Source organism: Phaethon aethereus (assembly GCF_964289735.1).
Source record: "Phaethon aethereus genome assembly, chromosome: 6".
NCBI lineage: Eukaryota > Metazoa > Chordata > Aves > Phaethontiformes > Phaethontidae > Phaethon > Phaethon aethereus.
In genome coordinates this window covers 31364543-31383475 of record NC_138580.1, presented here as the reverse complement: position 1 = coordinate 31383475, position 18933 = coordinate 31364543, and the positions used below count along the sequence as shown (strand labels likewise).

The window sequence follows — 18933 nt, the reverse complement described above, 5'->3', positions numbered from 1 at the left end:
CAGCGGAGCCTGGGGACGGCTCGGCAGGGCCACCTCCCCTTCCCAAAGTTGCACGGCCAGCCCGACGGCAACTGCTGCATTTTGATTTATCTGTCCCGTTATAATCAGGACTCATTACAATCACTTAGAGCAACACTACAGGCCTCATTATGGACTAGGCACTCGCTGCCATTAGTCTTTAAGAAGGATAGCGCTCAATTTGCCTGGCAACATGCGAGGTCCTGACCTTGGAGCTATTAGGGAAAAGATTAGACTGCAGTGTGACCATGTGTGCAGACATGAGCAAACCAAATTAATTTCTGGCAAAGGGAGGCACCAGGCAAAGACCCCGCCATCCTGAGGACACCTGAGAACTTCTCCATTCCCCAAAGGAGATAAGCTAATGGCACGTTTAAAGGAGCCTGGTTCTGAAGGTGAAGCACATCCGTGGTATTTAGAGAGATATTAATCCAGTTTCCCCACAAAGTATTTGCTTGGCTGATCAGATTAAGGGATCTAGCCTTCAACAGCACACCCCCACCACGGCAGGCCCCAAGAAATCTGTGATACTTCACAGCCTCAGACATATTGCACCATGTGTACCCAGCTGCTACAATAATTAGCTTATGAATGTATCAGCTGGTTCTGTGATTTTTATAAATAATAACTAACCTACAGAGCAGAAAGATTTTCATGAGCCTAATATTAGCAAGAAATTGCAAGGTGCGCCTAACTCTGAATTGCATTGTGCTAAATGCCCTGTCTTCTCTCACGTTGTGCAGGACTGGATCTCCCCCAACGCCATTTATAAATATTTATTCTTGCATCGGCAACGGCAATGTATTTGTGGCAGCTTTCTTCACAACAGCCATCATTCGCTCACCCCCACACATACACACGCGTACCGACTGTGTGCATGCGTACACTTATCTGCATCAAATCTGTCCTTTCATTGCTCTTTTCCTATCCTTCCCTGTATTTATTCAAGCATTCATTCTCTCACCCATCCATTCAAGACCCTATCTATCCATCTATGGGGCTACTTATTAGGAGATAGCTTCCTCTAATACGTGAGAAAACACAGTGCTGCAGCTTACTCACACATTCTTTATGATTGCAAGTAACCGCCTTCCCCATGCACAGATGAAAAGTCTGCATCAGATTTTTAAAATTATTTATTTAAATAATCTTAGCATGCCATCCAAGAAAGTTTTGCAGTATCAGGGAAAAAAAAAAAAAGAAAAGTGTAAATGTCAAATAAAACAGTGACAGATGACAGTATTCTCTATTGAATAGCACCGTTTCTTCGTGCATGTTCAATGAGAACTCATGAATTATTAATACAAAATCTCCTTTTTCTGTTAAAAATCTCAACTTGGGGCTTTTTGGTTGCAATTTTTTTTATTTTCTCTTATTTATTTCTTTGGGTCTGTGTATGTTACACAGAGCTTTCCAGGAGAATTATTTCGTTTAAGAAATGCTAACATACAGAAATTCTTGGAGCTACAGCCATTGGCAGTGAATTTTCATCTATAGCTACATTTACTGGCATGAAGAAGGAAAAGTAAAGAAGGAGACGCTATCTCACCCCACTCATCCACAACATCTGAGCTCACTGCATTACAAGTAAATCCAACTTCTGTGAACGTATTCTGAAAATCTAGCAAGTAACACAACCTTCCCCAGATCCGTGCTGCGCTGTGTTTCTGATCCTGCCTCCTCTGCACATCACAAGTCCTGCTCCACTGCACAAACGGCCCCCTTGACTGCCACGGAGCCACCAGGAGTTTGATACGCACCAGCATCAATATGGGTGGCAGAATCCGGCCCTTAATGTCAGCTTCTAAGGTTCTCAAATGAGAATGTCTTCCATTAAAAATAAGAGGAGGAAAAACAGCACAATTAAAGGATGCTTTTGGCTCTACAGTCAGGCACACCCAACGCTTGTGGTTACAAGGAATTCTGCCTAGAACTTCCTTCATTTCACCCCAAAACTTCTAGAGGCATCGAGAATGCAGCCCAATTTAGCTCACTGAATAGAGCTGCAGAGAAGTGCTGGCCTCTATTTTTGTTGTTCTCATGAGACAAGATAAACATTTTCTAAGCATTTTATTTCATAAAACAAATAATATCATATTAATGTCCTATTTTTAACCTCTCTCTCTGTCTGCTAATCAAATACATTTCCACATAGCTAAGCAAACAACAACAAAAAACTGCAGGAAGCCAGCCATTCCCATTGTGCTTTTATGCTGTTAAAGAAACAGCGTGCTTACTACACCGAAGCATTAGCCTTGGCGCTCTCGAACCCACTTGAGGGACAGTTAGCTGGTGCAGCAATCGCGAGCCTTATTCTGTCACTTATCCCTGAGCCCTTTTTAGCAGCTTGACCCTTTCACTTTTGCTAGACTTACCCTCAAGCAGGGGACGCTGCTCTGGCAGCTGGAGGTACCAGACTACAACAAGGTCAGGTTTTCTAGCGCTCAACAAAGGTATGCACGAATGTCCTGACCCCCATAACTGCTTCCTGCAGATCTGCTGACTTACAGTCAGCCGAGGAACAAATTTCTGATTAAAGGACGAGAAGGCATGGGGGAAGAGGACAGGCAAAGTTGTGCTGGGGCTACAGGCCAGTGCTCAGACTTCAAGCAGTGTAGTTACTGAAAGCCACCGCAGGAGGCGGCAGCTGGGTGTCCACGGTGACTTAGTCACAGGCAGCCTTTCTGCTCCGGCTGGACCACGAGGCGCTTCAAGCTTGGATAAAACTGCAATTAAACTGACCTTGTGCTTCCCTGCACTTGCACTGAAATTATTATTATTATTATTATTATTATTATTATTATTATTATTATTATTATTATTATTATTATTATTATTATTATTATTATTACAGCTAATTTTCTGTGCTGACATCTTCTAGGATCTCCAGTGAAAGCATGAGTAGGCAAATGAAGAGTTTTTAGTAAGAGTGATTCAGGAATAAATCTCAAAAATAAATGTAAAAGGCCATTTCCTCACCCACATCATCAGTGCAGAAAATGTCAACATATGTGACAAACGGGAAAAAAAGCAGCAATGATCGACGCCAGTCTTGAAAGATTAGGAAATAAATGCTCTGTTCCCCAGAGAAAGCTCCCTTTCTGCATGGGATCATAGGAGTCCTCGGGACAAACTTCCTCAGCCTCTCTTCCCTCCGCTCAGTTTGGGACTCTGCAGTGCGAAATGAGCCAGATAATATTCAGCTCTTGTTCCTTAGTCGCCAAACTCTCTTTCCGTGAATCCAATAAGTGTCTATTAAAATAAATAAACCCCCTAATGATTCAAGATAACCTAATCAAGAAAGCTGAAATGGATAAAAGACTAACTGTAATGGAGAGTTCTGTCATGGCTTGAATGAATTCTTGATGAGGGCCGGGGGAGGGGGACTGAACCTGAGCAGCTTTACTTGGAGCATTTTGATACAGTTCAAGGTTAATCACTCAATAGCCTGGATTTTCTGAAACGCTCGGCACTTTTCCTCCCCCCAAAATTTGAGGCAAAGTCCAAAGCACTTTCATGAGGGCCAGTTTCTCACTAGCCTTATAAAACACAAAATACAAAAAGTGAGTGAGGTACATGAGCCCTGACGTATCTTAGATCCATGGGAACACCAAGTCTGCTTATAGCTCTTGGACTGAGAGGGAAGGATGTTGTGCACTGAGGATATTTCTAGTGTGCCAAGTTCAAACTAGCTTCTCCCCACGCTGCAGAGGAAGTGTGGGCTTGTGGTTAGGGCAAGCAGCCTGCCATCAGCTCTCAGGTCTGCCAAGGCCTTCCTGAGCAAAGCCCCAGCTCCACAACTGTCCCTGCTTCGCTCAGCTGCTGAGAGCCTAACACACTGCTGCAGATGCCGTCCCGGACGGGGGTCACACTGTCACTGCATATACATGTCCGTAAAAAGGTGCTAACGTCCAAAGGTATTTCAAAGAAATGTTAAGCTCAGTCAAGGAGAGAAATGTATTCTGTATTCCCTCCATATGCAACAAGAACATAAAAGTATCAGCACAACAGATATGCCCCAGCTGTAGAGATTCACATCATAAAGGCACAGCAGTAAGAAGTGCCCTATATGCATACACTATGTACAACACGCATCTTCACCACCAGCTGTTTTTTCTAGCTGTTGTTCATCATCACTGGAAGCTAATTAATTTAAGGGCACAGAAAATACCTACGATAAGCTAAAAGGGGAAAAGAAGGCATCCCATCATATCAAATGAATACAAGGGAATAGAAGTGGGGAAGGAAAGAAAGGGAAGGACAAAATAAGGAGTTTCTAGAGCTAACCCTGCCCCAGAGTGACGCTGCTCGTCCCTCTCACAGTACCTCTAGTTTCTTTTTGGAGCATGGGCAGGTGGCCATGGTGCTCAGACCCATCATGGGCTTCTACTGTGGGGCTAACACCCCCCTTGGCCAGAAAACAGGCTCCCAAGACAGTCCTGGCAATGAGGCAGGGATCTCAACATGAAAAAGTCAGAGGAAAGGAACTGTCACAGTGATTTCCATCCATAGCCCTGGATTTCTCTTAACCTGAAGGGCCTTAACTAAAGGGCGTTTCTGCCCCCAGCCTCAGCTCCCCAGTCAAGTTTATTTTTGTTTGTTCATTTTTAAACGGGGCAAAGATACGAACCAGAGCCTGAGCTTTGCAAGCTCAACGTTTTTTCAAATGTTGCTCCATGAGGTCTCTCTCTGCTTTACTGTGGTGCAACTGGAACAAATTCCAGTCCCTTGAGGAAGAATTTCAGTTTCAAGGGTTTACATTTTGTTTTCACTGGACTGGTGAAGGTCAAATCCTTCCATTTGCCCTGCCCGGGGTAGACTCCCAGCAGCACGTGCCCCCTTCCTCACACTGCCCCAGCCTGATTAAGGAGAGTCTCTTGCCCTGGGAGAACTGTGGGAAGTTCAGTGTTCATACAAACTTTGCTCTCCCTCAGACTGTCAACAACGGCTCCAGCCAGCTATGCCCACTATTTATTTTGATAGTGGCTGTTTATTATGAACAGAACCATATTCCTAAACTCATTTTGCACAGACTAAGAAAAAAAAGGTCTGCTGAGCACAGCACAGCCTCTGTTAGGACTCTCACTAGCAGAGGTCAGAGGGGCAATGCTGCTGCACAGCATTACAGAAGCACTGGCACATGGTCACAGGGGAAATGGTTTTCCTGAAGTCGTACTGCAGAGCAGTTGCAGAACTGGACGCAGAAGCCAGCTTTCAGGACCGACAGTCCAAACCTGCAGCAACCCAAGATCAAAGCCTCTGCCCAGCTCTGGAGACACACCAAACCCCTCTGAAATGCCACACCGGAAACCCATCTCCTTGTGATTCATATATAACCAGAAGAACTTGAAGCACAGATTGGAAACCAAATCCTCGTGTTCCGGCCACACTCAGAAACATTCCCAATGTGATAATACAGGTCTCAGGTTTAGCCATTCAAAGGACAAGGGGCACTAGCAGGCAGCATCAATAGAATGACAGCTTTGGAGTCTGTGCTTGGAGTGCACTGAGCCCTTCAGCTCCTGCTGCCTTCAAAAATACAAAGGGATGCACAGCACTTCACAAAGATGACTAAAAACATCTAGATAGAAGTTGCAAGGAATAAAATACATATTAAGGTAAATAAGCGATGCATAAGTCAATGTCTAAAATTAATGACTTGAGATCTTTATGAAGGTGGATTTCCTTAAAGAAGTCCTACCATACTACCTTGGTACCTCCATGAGGCCCTGTTCCTTGCATTTATGTTGACTTGTGAGGTCTGTGATTTGTTACCTCAGTTTTTAGCAGCTGCCCTTCCCTTCAGTTGCTGAACTGAGACTCTGCCATGACTTAAGAACAAAGATGGCTACTTGTTAAATTAGAGGTCAATTAACTCCACCAGTAGATGATGCCACTTCCAATAACTGCTCTCAGTGGGTATCACTCTTCCTGTACGAACACAGAAGACGAAATGAGGCCTCCATTGGCTCTGTCTGCTCTCTCGGGTACATGACATACAGCCCTGTGTATAAAATGTCAAAACAGCCCTGTCGGAGATTCACTGGCTGCTAAAACTGTGAAGATCTCACAGCACCGTGGATTGCTGTTGACAGAACAGCAGCGCCCAACATAACACATGCCTTGTTAGCAAACTGGAAGCCTCTCAGTAGTCTGGGGTGAGGGAATAATAGAGGAAGCCAACGCAACGCAAGCCAGGCCTGTGGAGAACAGCAAGTGAACGAACTTTGGCGGAGAGTCCAAGCAAATCCTCCTAGACTAGCTCTTTTTTCCCCTTCTTTCAAACTCTCTCTTCGGCAAACATGGGCAGTTTTCAATGAGCACTTCCCACCATATAACTCAGCTGCTGAAACCAGCAGCATCTTCACCAGAAGTGCCCACAACTGGCACAACTGGCCTGCACAAAGCACTGGGAAAGCCTCACCACTAGCTTTTTAGACAAGCTAAGGATGACGTGCCAACCACCCTACCATGCCAGAGGCTCTCCCCTACACAAGCAGCTGTGTCCTTGCTTTTGGCACTCCTCCTGGCTACAGAGCACCCCAGCCAGTGGTGGGACACCACAGGCACACCAAGCCAGGCTGGGGGACAGGCACGCAGGTGGGCTTTGGGGCAGGGAGAGGCCCCGTGCCGCTATGGTTCTTGGCTACGGCTTCTCTGTCCCTGCCTTCCAGTGCCCCCATAAACCACTTTCATGCTCCAGCAGAGCGCTATGACATCTCAGCATGGCGAATGCGGGTCATCCCAGGGAGCCAGTATTGCTTTGGCAGGGCTGTGAAACAAAAGAAACATCAGCCTCAGAAACGCTGCTTTATTGCTGCTGCTGAAGAAACAAAACCTTTATGTGCAGTAACTTTGCTCTAAACAGTAACATTTGTGGATCTTGTTCTTAACCTTTTGCATCTGGCTTTCAAAATCTGCCCTGTTCTTTTTCCACGTGAAAGAGGAGGGAGCTTATTTTTGTTTTGGTGCTGGTGTGCAATGCTGCCAGAGAAGCGCACTCACGCTGGCACAGACCGAAGCTGGTGAGCCACCCAAATTATTGTTGGGTGGTTCAGTCCCTCTCTATTTCAAGAAGCCTCTGGGTATAATGACAGGAAGCTTGCAGGCAATTTTAAGCCAAACCTCAGAGAGGCTGGCTTTCAGTCTGTGTTAAACACTCCTCATTAAAAGCTGTCCAGTCCGGATTCTGGGTGGAACTTTGATATCTGCGTGGAGTAAAGAATAAGGGGCACGTTTGCAAAATCAATTGTGCAGTTTTTATATTTACTGCACGTTTACCACATATGTCATTTATTACACAGTGGAAAACCGTTAAATGCACAGTAGTTGTGCCAAGTGGCATTATGCTTTTAACAGCTTTATTCGTTTAACAGCTCCAGTTCTCATTATATTTTGCCATGTGGTACATGAGATTTTTATGCATTTAACAGTTTAAGAGGGTTCCATGGTATTTTCCTTTTATGTATTTCATACTATGCCTGGGATTTTGTTGGGGGTAGAGGGGTTGCGGACTGTAACCTCTGTACCCTGACAAGAGAAAGCAAAAGGCAGAGAAAATTAATGATTAAATGAGGAAGAATGAATCACACCTCCGTGTGTCAGGGCACAAATACCTGTAACAAGGACAAGGCTCTCCCATGTGCTTTGATAGCCTGTGATGCTTTATTTACACGCCTTTCAACCTCTTATTTTACATCTACTTTAATGACTACAATGTTGTTCCCCTGCACAGAAGAAAGTACGTATTTTGCAGAATGCACACATCTAGATACTTCTATCCCACTCTCTCATTGCCAGTGACACATTTGTGCATTTTTGGGTGCATACTGATGCCCTCTCCTAGCACGACCAAGTAATTTCATCCAGGATCAGAAGCAGTCCTTTTCACTGAGTAAACAATTCCTTCTAACAGTCTCCAATCCACTTGCTGCTCTTCCTACAAAAGTTCTGCCTGTCCTCCTTTCCACAAAATCCCTTCTGGTACATTATATTTTTTTAAAGAGTTGGATGAAATTTTTAAATGAATGGATTCTCTTCAAGAATTTCACCCTGACCTAGGTTTGCCCGCATGTATTTTTTACACCCAAGGTGGAAATTAATCCAGGAGAACTCACTGCATTGCCCTCTCATGCCTTTTTGTAAAAATGATTAGATCTGATGTGAATTATTCACATGGCAATACCGTATGCAGCACATACAACATGCAAAAAAAGGAAACACCTGGCTAATGTGCGGTTTCCCATTGCCTTCCCTCAGTTAATCACTTAAGAAAACAATTTCTTTACCTCCCAAACGAGAAGGATACCGTAATTTTGAAAGGACCTTGTCCCGCTAGCATAGGTGTAAGTTTATATACCACACGCTGGAAAAGACATGTACATTTGTACAAAAGGGGAGAAGAAGCTCAGCTGTGACCTGATCTTTTCCTCAGCCTATTTTAAAAGGAAAAAGGAAACCACTTAAGCAGGCAAAAGCCAAAAACACGACAGGTTCCCCAGAGATGAAGATTATTATTATTATTGTAGGAACAGATGTATATTTATTGGTGAGAGGAGGAGACGGGTCTAGTTCCAAGCCCAGCATTTGCTTTAAAAACAAAACCCCAAAAAGCCCCGCCACAACGAAATCCCCCCTACCACTCACCTGACTTTTATTGGCAGCCACTTTGGCAAACAGAGCTTGAGATACCTTGGCCCTTTTCATCTCCTGTTGGATCTCGTCATAAATGGCAGCTGTGATGTTGACGTTGGCGCCGTCCGCCTTAATGGGGAGGTCTGTTGTTGGTGTCGAGGTTTTGGCCTACCAAGAGACCATGAAAATAATAATTAAAAAAGTGCTGCTTTCAGCCCAGCCATCTGTGCAGAAATTATCAAAGGATTTCAGTCAGCTGATGCCAAACTGCATTAGCTACAGAGGGACACTTCCTGTCCATTATTCTAATCAGGTTAATTGTGATTGGAAATAATTGCAGTGCATTCCTATAGGACATGCAAGGCCCTGTCAACTCTCCCCCTCTCCCTCTCCCAGCATGTTTACTGAGCAGCTCAACAACAGGATAGGTAGCCGGGGCACTCCGCTGTGGGCAGTTGCTGAAGTTGGCTTTGCCAGCTAGCTACTGCGGCAGAGGCACCAGCCTCTACCCTCTCCCCCCTCTCTAAAAGTGGCCTACACCTTGGAGGAAGAGCCAATTCTCCCAGAAAAAATGAGTAAATGGGTAGAGGTCTCTAAATAATAAATTATTGCTCAATTTAATGCACTCCCTCAAGTCTCCCTCATCCTTTATTAAAACTATACGTATGTCATTTGAGTATGTATGGTTTCCCAGCCTTATCATCATTATGCTAGCCAGACAGTCACCTAATTTCACCTAGGAAATCAGTGGAAATGAAAAAAAAAAAATCATTTCATAAAGCTGGGCTTTGGCATGCCTTTGATGTGCTGCCCTCATTCTCCTAAACTCATATTGAGATTTTGTGTATTCTGCTGCACTCCTTTTAATTGAATGATTTCCCATCAGCTTCTGTGACAAATGAAGGACAATAACGGATGCTGCCAGTATTTTCCCTGGGCTGGACTACCCCTACAAGACTTCTATCAATACAGTTCAGCAGGCTGCTACAAGACTTTTATTTTAAAGCCCCTCGGCCGTGGCAGACCCCAGAACACACTGGCAGGCGAGGGAGCGAGGGCGGCACGATGCTCGCTGAACGTTCCCAGCACCAGCAGCCCCTTGGAGAGGCAGATCTCATTTGCTTTCCTGACCTCAAAGAGAAGAGATACCAGGGCTGATCGCTGTACCCCTTACACCTTTTAAGGGAAATATGTAGGTGTCTCTTTTCTCTTGAGATGTAAAGGTCTGGGGAAACAAAACAACCTAGGTGGCAAAGCTCACACTTCCCAACAGATCCAAACCCCCATAAACCCTGGTGACATTCAGATATTTGGCCCAATTATAAACCTTTTCAGCTGGCTCTTGTTTTTGTGCCAGAGTTGAAGCCTGTTAGAGTACATCTAATGTTAATTTTTAACTAGGCAGACATGCCCACATGCCTATTTGTTAATGGGAAGGTTAACTAGGCAAAACCAAACCTTCTGAACTTCTCCTTCTGTTTTACTGTCCTCCAAATCTTCCTCTCCCTAACATCTTTTTTGTACCAAAGGCCACATTAGTAACAGAGCCAAATCCAATCAAGACAACAATCTAGATCACTCACTCTTCCCACCGCTTCCAGATAAAGCTTTAACCAACCTGTATCTTCTCCCTTTCCTACCCGCCAAGCCCAGCAGGCACTCCTCTCGCCTTGTTCCCTGCCTATCATAGGCAGGACCCATGTAAAAAGGGCCTAAGGTTTTCCTCCTCCTGCTCAGGCGAGCCCCCCGCGTTCAGGCGGGGGCAGCTGGATGGCAGCTGGGGCAGAGCGCAGCCCATCACGCCGCCCGGGAGGCCGGTGCTACAGCCACCCACAGGCCATGCACACATGGGGGGTACAGCCCGACGGGTGGACCAACAGGGACACCACACTCTGAAATTCAACGTTCACAGATAGGTGAGAGTTAGGGCAATTGTGGGAAACATAAGAAAACAACAAAGAGATCATGGGGAGGAAGAAGACTGTCCAAGTCTGTCAGGACTCATTTAATGGAGCTTAATTTTACCAAAGGCCCTGCAGTGCTTTGACGGGTATGAAAAAAGGCTTCCCAGTCACTGGAGCCTTTGGCTAGCGCAGCAGCCGAGGTCACCATGGCCTCAAAGGCCGTTACGGAGGCCTGAGATCCTGGGAAGAACAAAATTAGCATGTAAAAGAAAGATTTAAAATACAGCTCTGTCCTGCATAGCTCCCCAGCTACATGTCAGAAAAAATCCCTGCCCTACACACTGAAAGTGGGGCCATTTTTTATTTAATCACCGAAATAGGTAGGGCAAGTACCAAAACAAAATATCACAGTCACTAAAATAAAGTATTTTATGTTAGAGATTCAGAACCGGTCTTGATATTAAGGAGGAGTTTGCCATTATTGAAATGTCCTGTTGCAAACAGTGGGGAGAAAAGAAAAAGAAGTGTTTGCAACCACAGTGCCAGAGTGCTGAAACCCAGCCATTACTGCGGTCTTCCACCTGCACGCAATAACCCCTAACAGCTCAACAGCTCCGAGCCTCTTCCCCACAGCACTCTCACCCGTCTGCCGGATCAATGTGCTGTTCTCACCTTGGGGCAGGTCCTGAGCAGGGGACACCCCACGAGGCGGGGCAAGGGGCTGGCTCAGAGTTAGGGAGAGCCGAGCTGGGCTACTCTGCGTGCCCTTACACCTGCCTGCGCAACTGCCCCAGGACCAGCGCTTCCAGCGCTATCTGCCAGTGCTCTCCTGCTATCCTGCGCACTTGAGCATCATTCCCGCAAGTACTGCTGCAGGAGATCGGTATCTATGGAAACCATGTTTCCAAATGCCATTCCATCAACTTCTCCGGCACCCTAACACAATTCCTGAAAGGACGGTGCAGCTCCTACCGCTGCTGCCCCAAAGCACCCCGCTCCGGGGTAGGTAACATACCTGCCTGGGGAGGCGACGCTGCCGGGAATCGCTGCGCGGCAGGCGAAGATGGCATTTGTCTCATCAGAACTAACACCGGGCATATGGGGAAGCGCAGTAGCCGTGCTGCCTGCCCGGGAGCTGGGAAGCAGCCTCATTTGCAGAGGTGTCCAAGTTGTCAAAACAGCACCTGTGCTGACTGGTGCTGGCCCTCTGAGGGCTGCGGAAACGTTATCCAGCGGGCACAAGGCAAGCACCGGGTACACAAACCTTTGTGTGTTGCTTTTGCCAATTAAAAACCTCACAATATTCTACTGGATTCTTCAAGCCTAAATAAGGGAAGGATGCTTTATGCTTTTAGCAATGGTTTTCTAGCAACGCTTAGCTCTTAAAAAGGCAGGCAAAATTTCCATTATTTTGAAAGAAAATTGTAGCTGTGGCTAGAACATGGGAAAAATGTTGTATTTTGACAGAGGAATGAGATGGGGCAACAGATCCAATTTTTATTCTCACTGGATTGCATCTAACCTCTCCGTTTCCTCCTGTTATTTGATTTTAGTTGTGAAATCTATTGCAATAAATGTAAGTAGCAATAAGCTAATTCTTTCATGAATAAATATAAATGCAGAAAGTCCACACACTGCTTAAACATTAAAATAGTTGCCTTTATAATTTTATTTTCACTGAAAGGTAAATAAAAAAAGATAAGAGTTACACAATGAGCTTCCCATGTAATAAAAATAGGGCATCAACTCTGGGTTGGCAGGATATGCTTGCTTTCAGTGAAAACAGTTCTTTACGTCATGTATTGTGGTGAAGTGCATCCAAATGCTGGGGTTAAACTGAGCAAGCTCAACAGTATCTACATACCTTCGCTAAGGATGCTCACTTTGCATGTAAAACTACCCCCCCACCAATCCATACTTATTTTTAGCAGCTGTGGCCACAGAATTCAATATGAGAAGTGCTCGGTAATACTATTATAAGCACGGCTAACACAGCCTGAGACTTTGCAGACTACATGACTGGGAAAGCACCGGAGCAGGAGGGTTACACAGGCCCATTTACTAAAGATCAAGAGAATGATCTGTCATGTCTGCACAGTTAGAAATTTCAAACTCAAGTTAGGCAAATGTCATGACAGGAGTTAATCATCACCTCTGTGCAAGCACCCTTGACTTTTCAGAGTATACATCTAGGACTGCAAGCAGTCTGATGAAAGGGGGGGTGGCTATTATGGTGTAGTATGTGGATGTTCTTTTTTAGTGCAAAGGAACAACCTCCCCAGGGAAGTGGGTGGCAACAGCATGCTAATAAACACGTGCAGTTAAGGCAATGGGATGACAGCTGGTTTGGAGCTGTAAAGCATCATCTTCCTTCCCAGCACCCTGCCCATGTCTAGTTTCTGTACTTCAAATAATTACTCATGTAAACCTCTAACTCAAGGACCGTGATTTCCTATGCAGAACACGGAGCACACTGATTTCTAGCAATGTCTATCTAATTCACCGTCAACCTCTGCTCACTACATACTTTTTATTGCAACTTATACGAACCTTTCCACAAGCCCAGAAATTTCCCCTGTGTTCTGCAGAATGTAATGGACACAGATAAAAAGTTACATGCACTGTCTTTCTATAATATATTCTATAATAGCTATCTAGTGGAGGTATATCAACAGCTTGTATGTAAAGCCCGCATGCACTCTTTCAGGCACTAATGTTAGATACTTTTTTGCATTTATGGCATTGATTAAAGCTAGAATCATCATCACAATGTCTTGCTGAAATTCACTAAATGTCTCTTAATAGCCACTCCAAAACCTTACAAAAGGATCTCCACAACTCATCTGGGTGAGAGGAGCAACAGAGAGGGGAAGGGCAGAGAGGAACTCCTTCCCTGGACTAATCCACACAACCAACAGTAACGAGGGATAGCATCTTACCTGAGGGGTTCTGGAGGAGCTTGGGCTGCTGGCAGCTGAAGACACCATGCTCACGTTGGGGTTCATACTTCTCTCTCTCTCATCCTGATAGATACGATCCCGCTCTGAGTCAGGCAAGTTGAGGAAATTCTGCATTGCCCTCAAGTTTACCAGGAGGGACTGGGAAGCTGTCCTAGGGTCTTCTTCTTTACGCAGGATCTCTGACAACAAGCCCTGGTTCAAAAAAATTAAAAAAAAAAAAAAAAAAAAAAAAGCCCAGTCATGTGTTGGTTGGCTTATGTTTTTTTAAAAATTTGTTTAGTGTAACCAGCTGGGTTGCAATACTGAGAACCTAGAGCAGAATCTCATGGGCTCTCCCAGAGGGGATATTTTGTAGGAAAGTGTTTGTCTTCTGGGGGCTGGGGTTTATTTTAGGACTGTCCTATTCTGGCACTGTAATAAGTGTCTGAGTATGGAGATGCTGGATAGGAAGGTAGGTGCGCTGGGTAGAAGAAATTGCAGTTACCACCAGGTGCCTGCTGCAAATATTTTAGGAGCTGTTAGATCTCTCTCTCTCTTTCTCTTTTTACTTGAAGCTGGGAACACTTGGCAATCCTGTTCATCTCTGACAAATCTGCCAAGGTTGGTAAATTTAGTTTCGACATTTAAACAGTGCAGGAGGTTTATAAAGAAAAACGTTTGGCTGGTTTTTGATGTTACAGTCCGTTCATTTTGGTTTGGACAGTCATTTCTGAGAGGAGAAAAATGGAGCAATAATAAAGCCTTAGAACCTAGCTTTAGGGATTTAACCCATTCTTTCATGCCTCATTTTAAAATACCACAGGCTTCACAATGCAACCGTGAATGAACACCATATCCATCTAGTTTTTACAAAAGCCATTATTCCAGGAGGTAACCAGCAGAGCACTTCCAAAAAAAAAAAAAAAAAGGAGCTGGAGAGATGAAAACGTCATTAAAAGAGGCTTAAATCTAATGATGGGATTAAATTTATGCATAAATGTATGCACTCAACATTTCCACAGGTTATCTAGAAGTTAAAGGCACAACACACAAGCCTGGATCAGGGCCTACAGAAACCACCGGGACATAGCATGTGCCACCAGCCTCCCCCAGGCACCCCCTCGCATCCGACACTTCACAAACGGGTATTTCACTCCAGAAAGCAGAAACAGCAATTTCCTGAACTACAGATGCTTAAATGTACTGGTGTGCAAAGAAGCAGAGAGGGATCATTTTTGCCCATCGAGACTACTTACAACATATCATAAGAAATGGCAGTCAGAGGTTTGTTATTTTAAAAGGCTACTCTGCGCATGTTTCCCTGAGCAGTCCAGTACCTGTCCTGCTTCCCTCCTGCCGCAACCCAAAGGCTCTCTGCAGCGCAGCTCCCAGGAACGCTGGCCACAGAAGCCGTATGAAATCCCAGCTGGAGCCTGGAGGGCTCACCTCAACCTATTGCTGTGAGAGGAGCAACGTCCAGTAACCGCGTGCAAAGGGACACCGCAGTGCCCCGGACACCATTTAGCTGTCGCTGTTGACACAGGCATTTTGCAGTTACTTTACAGCCATGACTGAGGCAAGATGCCTCACGAGCATAGTCAAGGCTCACTCCTTTCTTGTAAGAAAAATGTTACTAGAAAACAACCACGTAGTCAAAGACCCTGTGACATTTAGTCTTTCTTAGTTTATTTTCTTCCGTATCAGAGAGTCTCCTGCAAAAAGCCTTGCTAAAACACCACCACTACAGCTGGCCAATTAACCAAGTGCCAACATTTTTAGTATATGTTGATCTTATTTACCAGACTTCCTCACAAAACCAACAGACCAGCAAATGACGTATCTGTATCTGCATTTATCTGCTATCTGCTATTAAATACCTACATTAAAACACATACATGAAAGCTCTACTTCAGCAGTGTTTATGCCAGAAGTGCTCAAAACAAGCTCCACACACAACCTGAAGGTAGGCTGCATACAGCTCCATCTTTTCAGCTCCTCATCTACATAATCAAGCCAAGAGATTCCCAATTACATTTTCCTGCAATTATCAGAGTAGTTACCAGAAGGACTGGAGCTGGGAATGGAGCCATGGTGGGACCCTCCAGTCAGAAATGGGATCAGAGTGAAAGGCCAGCTGGTGAAAGAGGTCTACGCTGGGAAGAAGTCTGAAGGAGGTGCAGTGTTGGGCTGGCCCTAGGCTGGCCTCTGGTTTTCTCTGTGACCTCAACACAACTGCATGCTCATACTTGGCTTCTTCCTCAGGGTTCACCACCCCTCAAGAGAAGGTAGGGACATTCTGAAAAGCTTTCCAAAGTTTGCCAGGCTCACAGGCTGAGGGAGATTAACCAAAAAAGGAGATTACAGAAGCCTGAAGCCATGACTTGAACAATTCCAAGATCGATACAGCAAATTCCTATTATAATCTTCCCTTAAAGTCAGTGGAAAATTCTCCAAATGCAGTAAATAAATATCAGTTCCACAGATTTTCTAAATTCTTAATTTCCTGGGTCTTTTAAAGGACACATCACTTTTTTTTTTTTTTTTAAAAAAAGTATCAACTTCAAAAATTAATGAGTTTAGGTTGAAAGAAAGGTACCTGAAAGCTACTGGAGCTGACTCTAAGACAACTTTTTCTCCCTCCCATCTTAGCCTAGCTAAATTTATGGTCCAATTTCAAAAATGGAGAGCAGAAACATGTGAAAGCATGCCAGCAATTACTTTTCAGTGCAGTCATTGACTCCCTGTGTAAATCAGAGACTCACAGGTACAAGCGGCTTGGTCGTGGCACTGAGAGGTATCTCACTGCCTGAGATACCACCTCCTGTGCTTGAAGGCTCTGATTCCCCCCCAGAAACAGCTTATCCAGCAGTTTTGAACCCTAGCCTTTGAATCCTGCAGCTCTTGCTTCTACGAGGGTCTCTGCTCCAGTGTTTTGCACGGCCGCTCCATCACCAGGCTGCCCAGCCGCTGGCAGCCTCACCTCCTCCTGCAGGTACCCACTCCAGCGAGGGGCCAAGCTCCTTCCCAGCGCCGCGACACAGGCAGCCCCACGCAGGGGCCGAGCCCTGCTCCCCCATGCCCCGCTCCACGCCCGCAGGTTGAAGACCTGGTTGCAAAGAGGGTTTCTCTGCTGCTCCTCCAAGTGCCTTGGCAGCTTAGGAACCGTGTAAACAGCAGGACACATAATAAGAAAACTGACTCAGAGGGAAAAATCTCATGTCTTCCTGCAACTGAAGATAAACAACGCTGGTAAACAGCAGCGGCTGGATAGCTGAGTGATAGGGTAGGACAATAAAATAAAGTATCTTGAGAGCAATAATGTTTACAATAATATAATTCTGAGCTACTGGAGTATACACAAACTAACCAGTGAGCAACATTATAAAAAATAAAGTGATATTAAATAATCTGTTCAGCCTTTTTGTCACCTGCAACAAATTAGGCTTTCAATATGCAAAACATCTTCCTTCCAGAAAAACAAATGATCATGATTTCATTTAATTGTAATTTAATGAGGCATAATGTATTTTTTAAAGTGATATACACCAGGTGTGTGGCGAGGAAACTGGCCCAGCCAGACAAACCCCACTGTTTCTATTTTTGAGAAAATCCTAAAGCCAGCCAGGGACTGTTTTCATTTCTGCAAATTATGTTTCTGCTGGAGGGGGTGAGGGAGGGAAACCCACAGCATTCGTACATTTGTTATAAAATTCCATTGGCTAAATTAGCTCGTTCCAACTTACTTACATCTCACGTATTAAAAAAAAAATATTTAAAAATTGGCAGTTTGCAGGGTAACCGACTCTGCAATCCTAAAAGATCCTCAAGAACTAGAAAGTCTCAAACTGATTTTGAATAGACAAACAAATCTTCTATAATGAACACAGCTCTCAGGATACATTTTGGGATATGCAGCTTGATAATATCGTTGCTTTTCCACTCCTGTGCATCATTTTTAAGGCAGTTGCTGAAGAGGTAACTGATGAAAAGTTTAACGTTCACACAGGCCGTGCCCATGAACGAGGCTGCACTCACTCCGAGACAAGGGCTCCGTGCAGGCACAGTTTGGTTTACACTTGGAACTTGCACCATTTTTTAAATTACACACTGGATCCATAATTGACTTAAAAATAATAACCAGAGGTGGAAAAAAGAGCAAATACCCAACCAAAATAAAAAAGTCATTGGAGCTATTTAAGGTAGGAGTAATTTCAACAGTGTTTTTTCAAACTCGATGAAATCTAGTCCTTCAAAACGAAGCCAGCAAAGTTACTGTCTTTGGGGTTTCCTTTGCGCTCATTCTATGAAAACCCATTTGTGAAGTAATTTCTTTTATTTTTATTAACTACAGAATTTCCAGGACAAACAACCCACACTTCATGGGCAAGAAATCTTTCTTTAAGCAACTTCTGAAAGACGAGGCAGTGCAATGTAGAGCAAATGTTATTCAGACAGACTCCTACATCCAAAGGACCAGCTGACCAGCCATCGAGGCCAACTCAAAGGTTTGACCAAAGCCCACAGAAGGCGAGCGAAGCCTTTCTGCCTTCTTCCCAAAGGGCGTTGTCTCAGGCCTGGAAAGGGTGTAAACGAGATCTCAGTGGGACAGCAGACTGCACTACCAGTGACCAAACACAGGACAGTTTTGCAACCAGAGCTTTTCAAAAGCAATCTGGATGGGGGTGAGGAGGTCATGCTGGAGTGCAGCCCAGACACCCATGTCCTGGGGACAAAGGAGGATGAGGGCTGTCAGGCAGCAGAAGACTCGCTAACACTGGCCAGGACCTCACACACATCAGGTCCAATGATTCGGATGGGAGCTCTGCTCCCCCTCGTACAGACCCAAGCAATGTGTCTACAAGAGCAGGCACTACGGTTAAAAAGGTTCAAAACAGGTTGGACAATCTAAATGCTGGCCAAGGCAAAAACTTAAATAAACTCAACTAATGTGCTAAACCTCAGTTTTTAAGTTCTGTATAAGGAGATTATATATATGAAGGACTAAAAAAGCATAAACACTTTTTTCATACTTTCGGTTTATTTGTGCCTCTCCATACTTCAGCTATTGCCAAAAGCAACAGAGAAAATGCTGAAATACTAGAAAAATATTGCTCCTGTAGTACTTAAAGCTCCAAGTACTTTAAGCTCAGTACTTGCAACTGACAGTCTAAATAGAAAAGCTATTCTGCTTCACACCATGTATAGATGCGACTCTGACCAGGATCAGAAAGTGTAGGGATTTATTCAAATTCAACATCTGAATCTTAAAGAGCAGTGACATAAACCTATCCCCTCTCAGCATCCCAATTCAGCACACGAGGCCTATTTCTAGCATGGAAGGCAGCACTCAGGGAACCCCTGGTTAGCTACTCATTCCTGCTGAACTACACCGAAATCGTACCTTCTGCATGCAACAACAAACCTGATTTTGCCAGGCT

The 18933-nt window shown here is 44.7% G+C and overlaps 1 protein-coding gene across 1 annotated transcript in view; it reads right to left on the bottom strand.

The window, feature by feature from the left end:
- The window catches only part of SATB2 (SATB homeobox 2), a 131489-nt gene that overhangs the window by 26608 nt on the left and 85948 nt on the right, over window positions 1–18933 (bottom strand). The window contains exons 7-8 of the mRNA XM_082001428.1: window positions 13496–13708; window positions 8665–8820 (exon numbers count right to left, since the gene is read on the bottom strand). Of these exons, the coding sequence (XP_081857554.1) occupies window positions 8665–8820; window positions 13496–13708 (369 nt within the window). The remainder of the gene's footprint in view (window positions 1–8664; window positions 8821–13495; window positions 13709–18933) is intronic.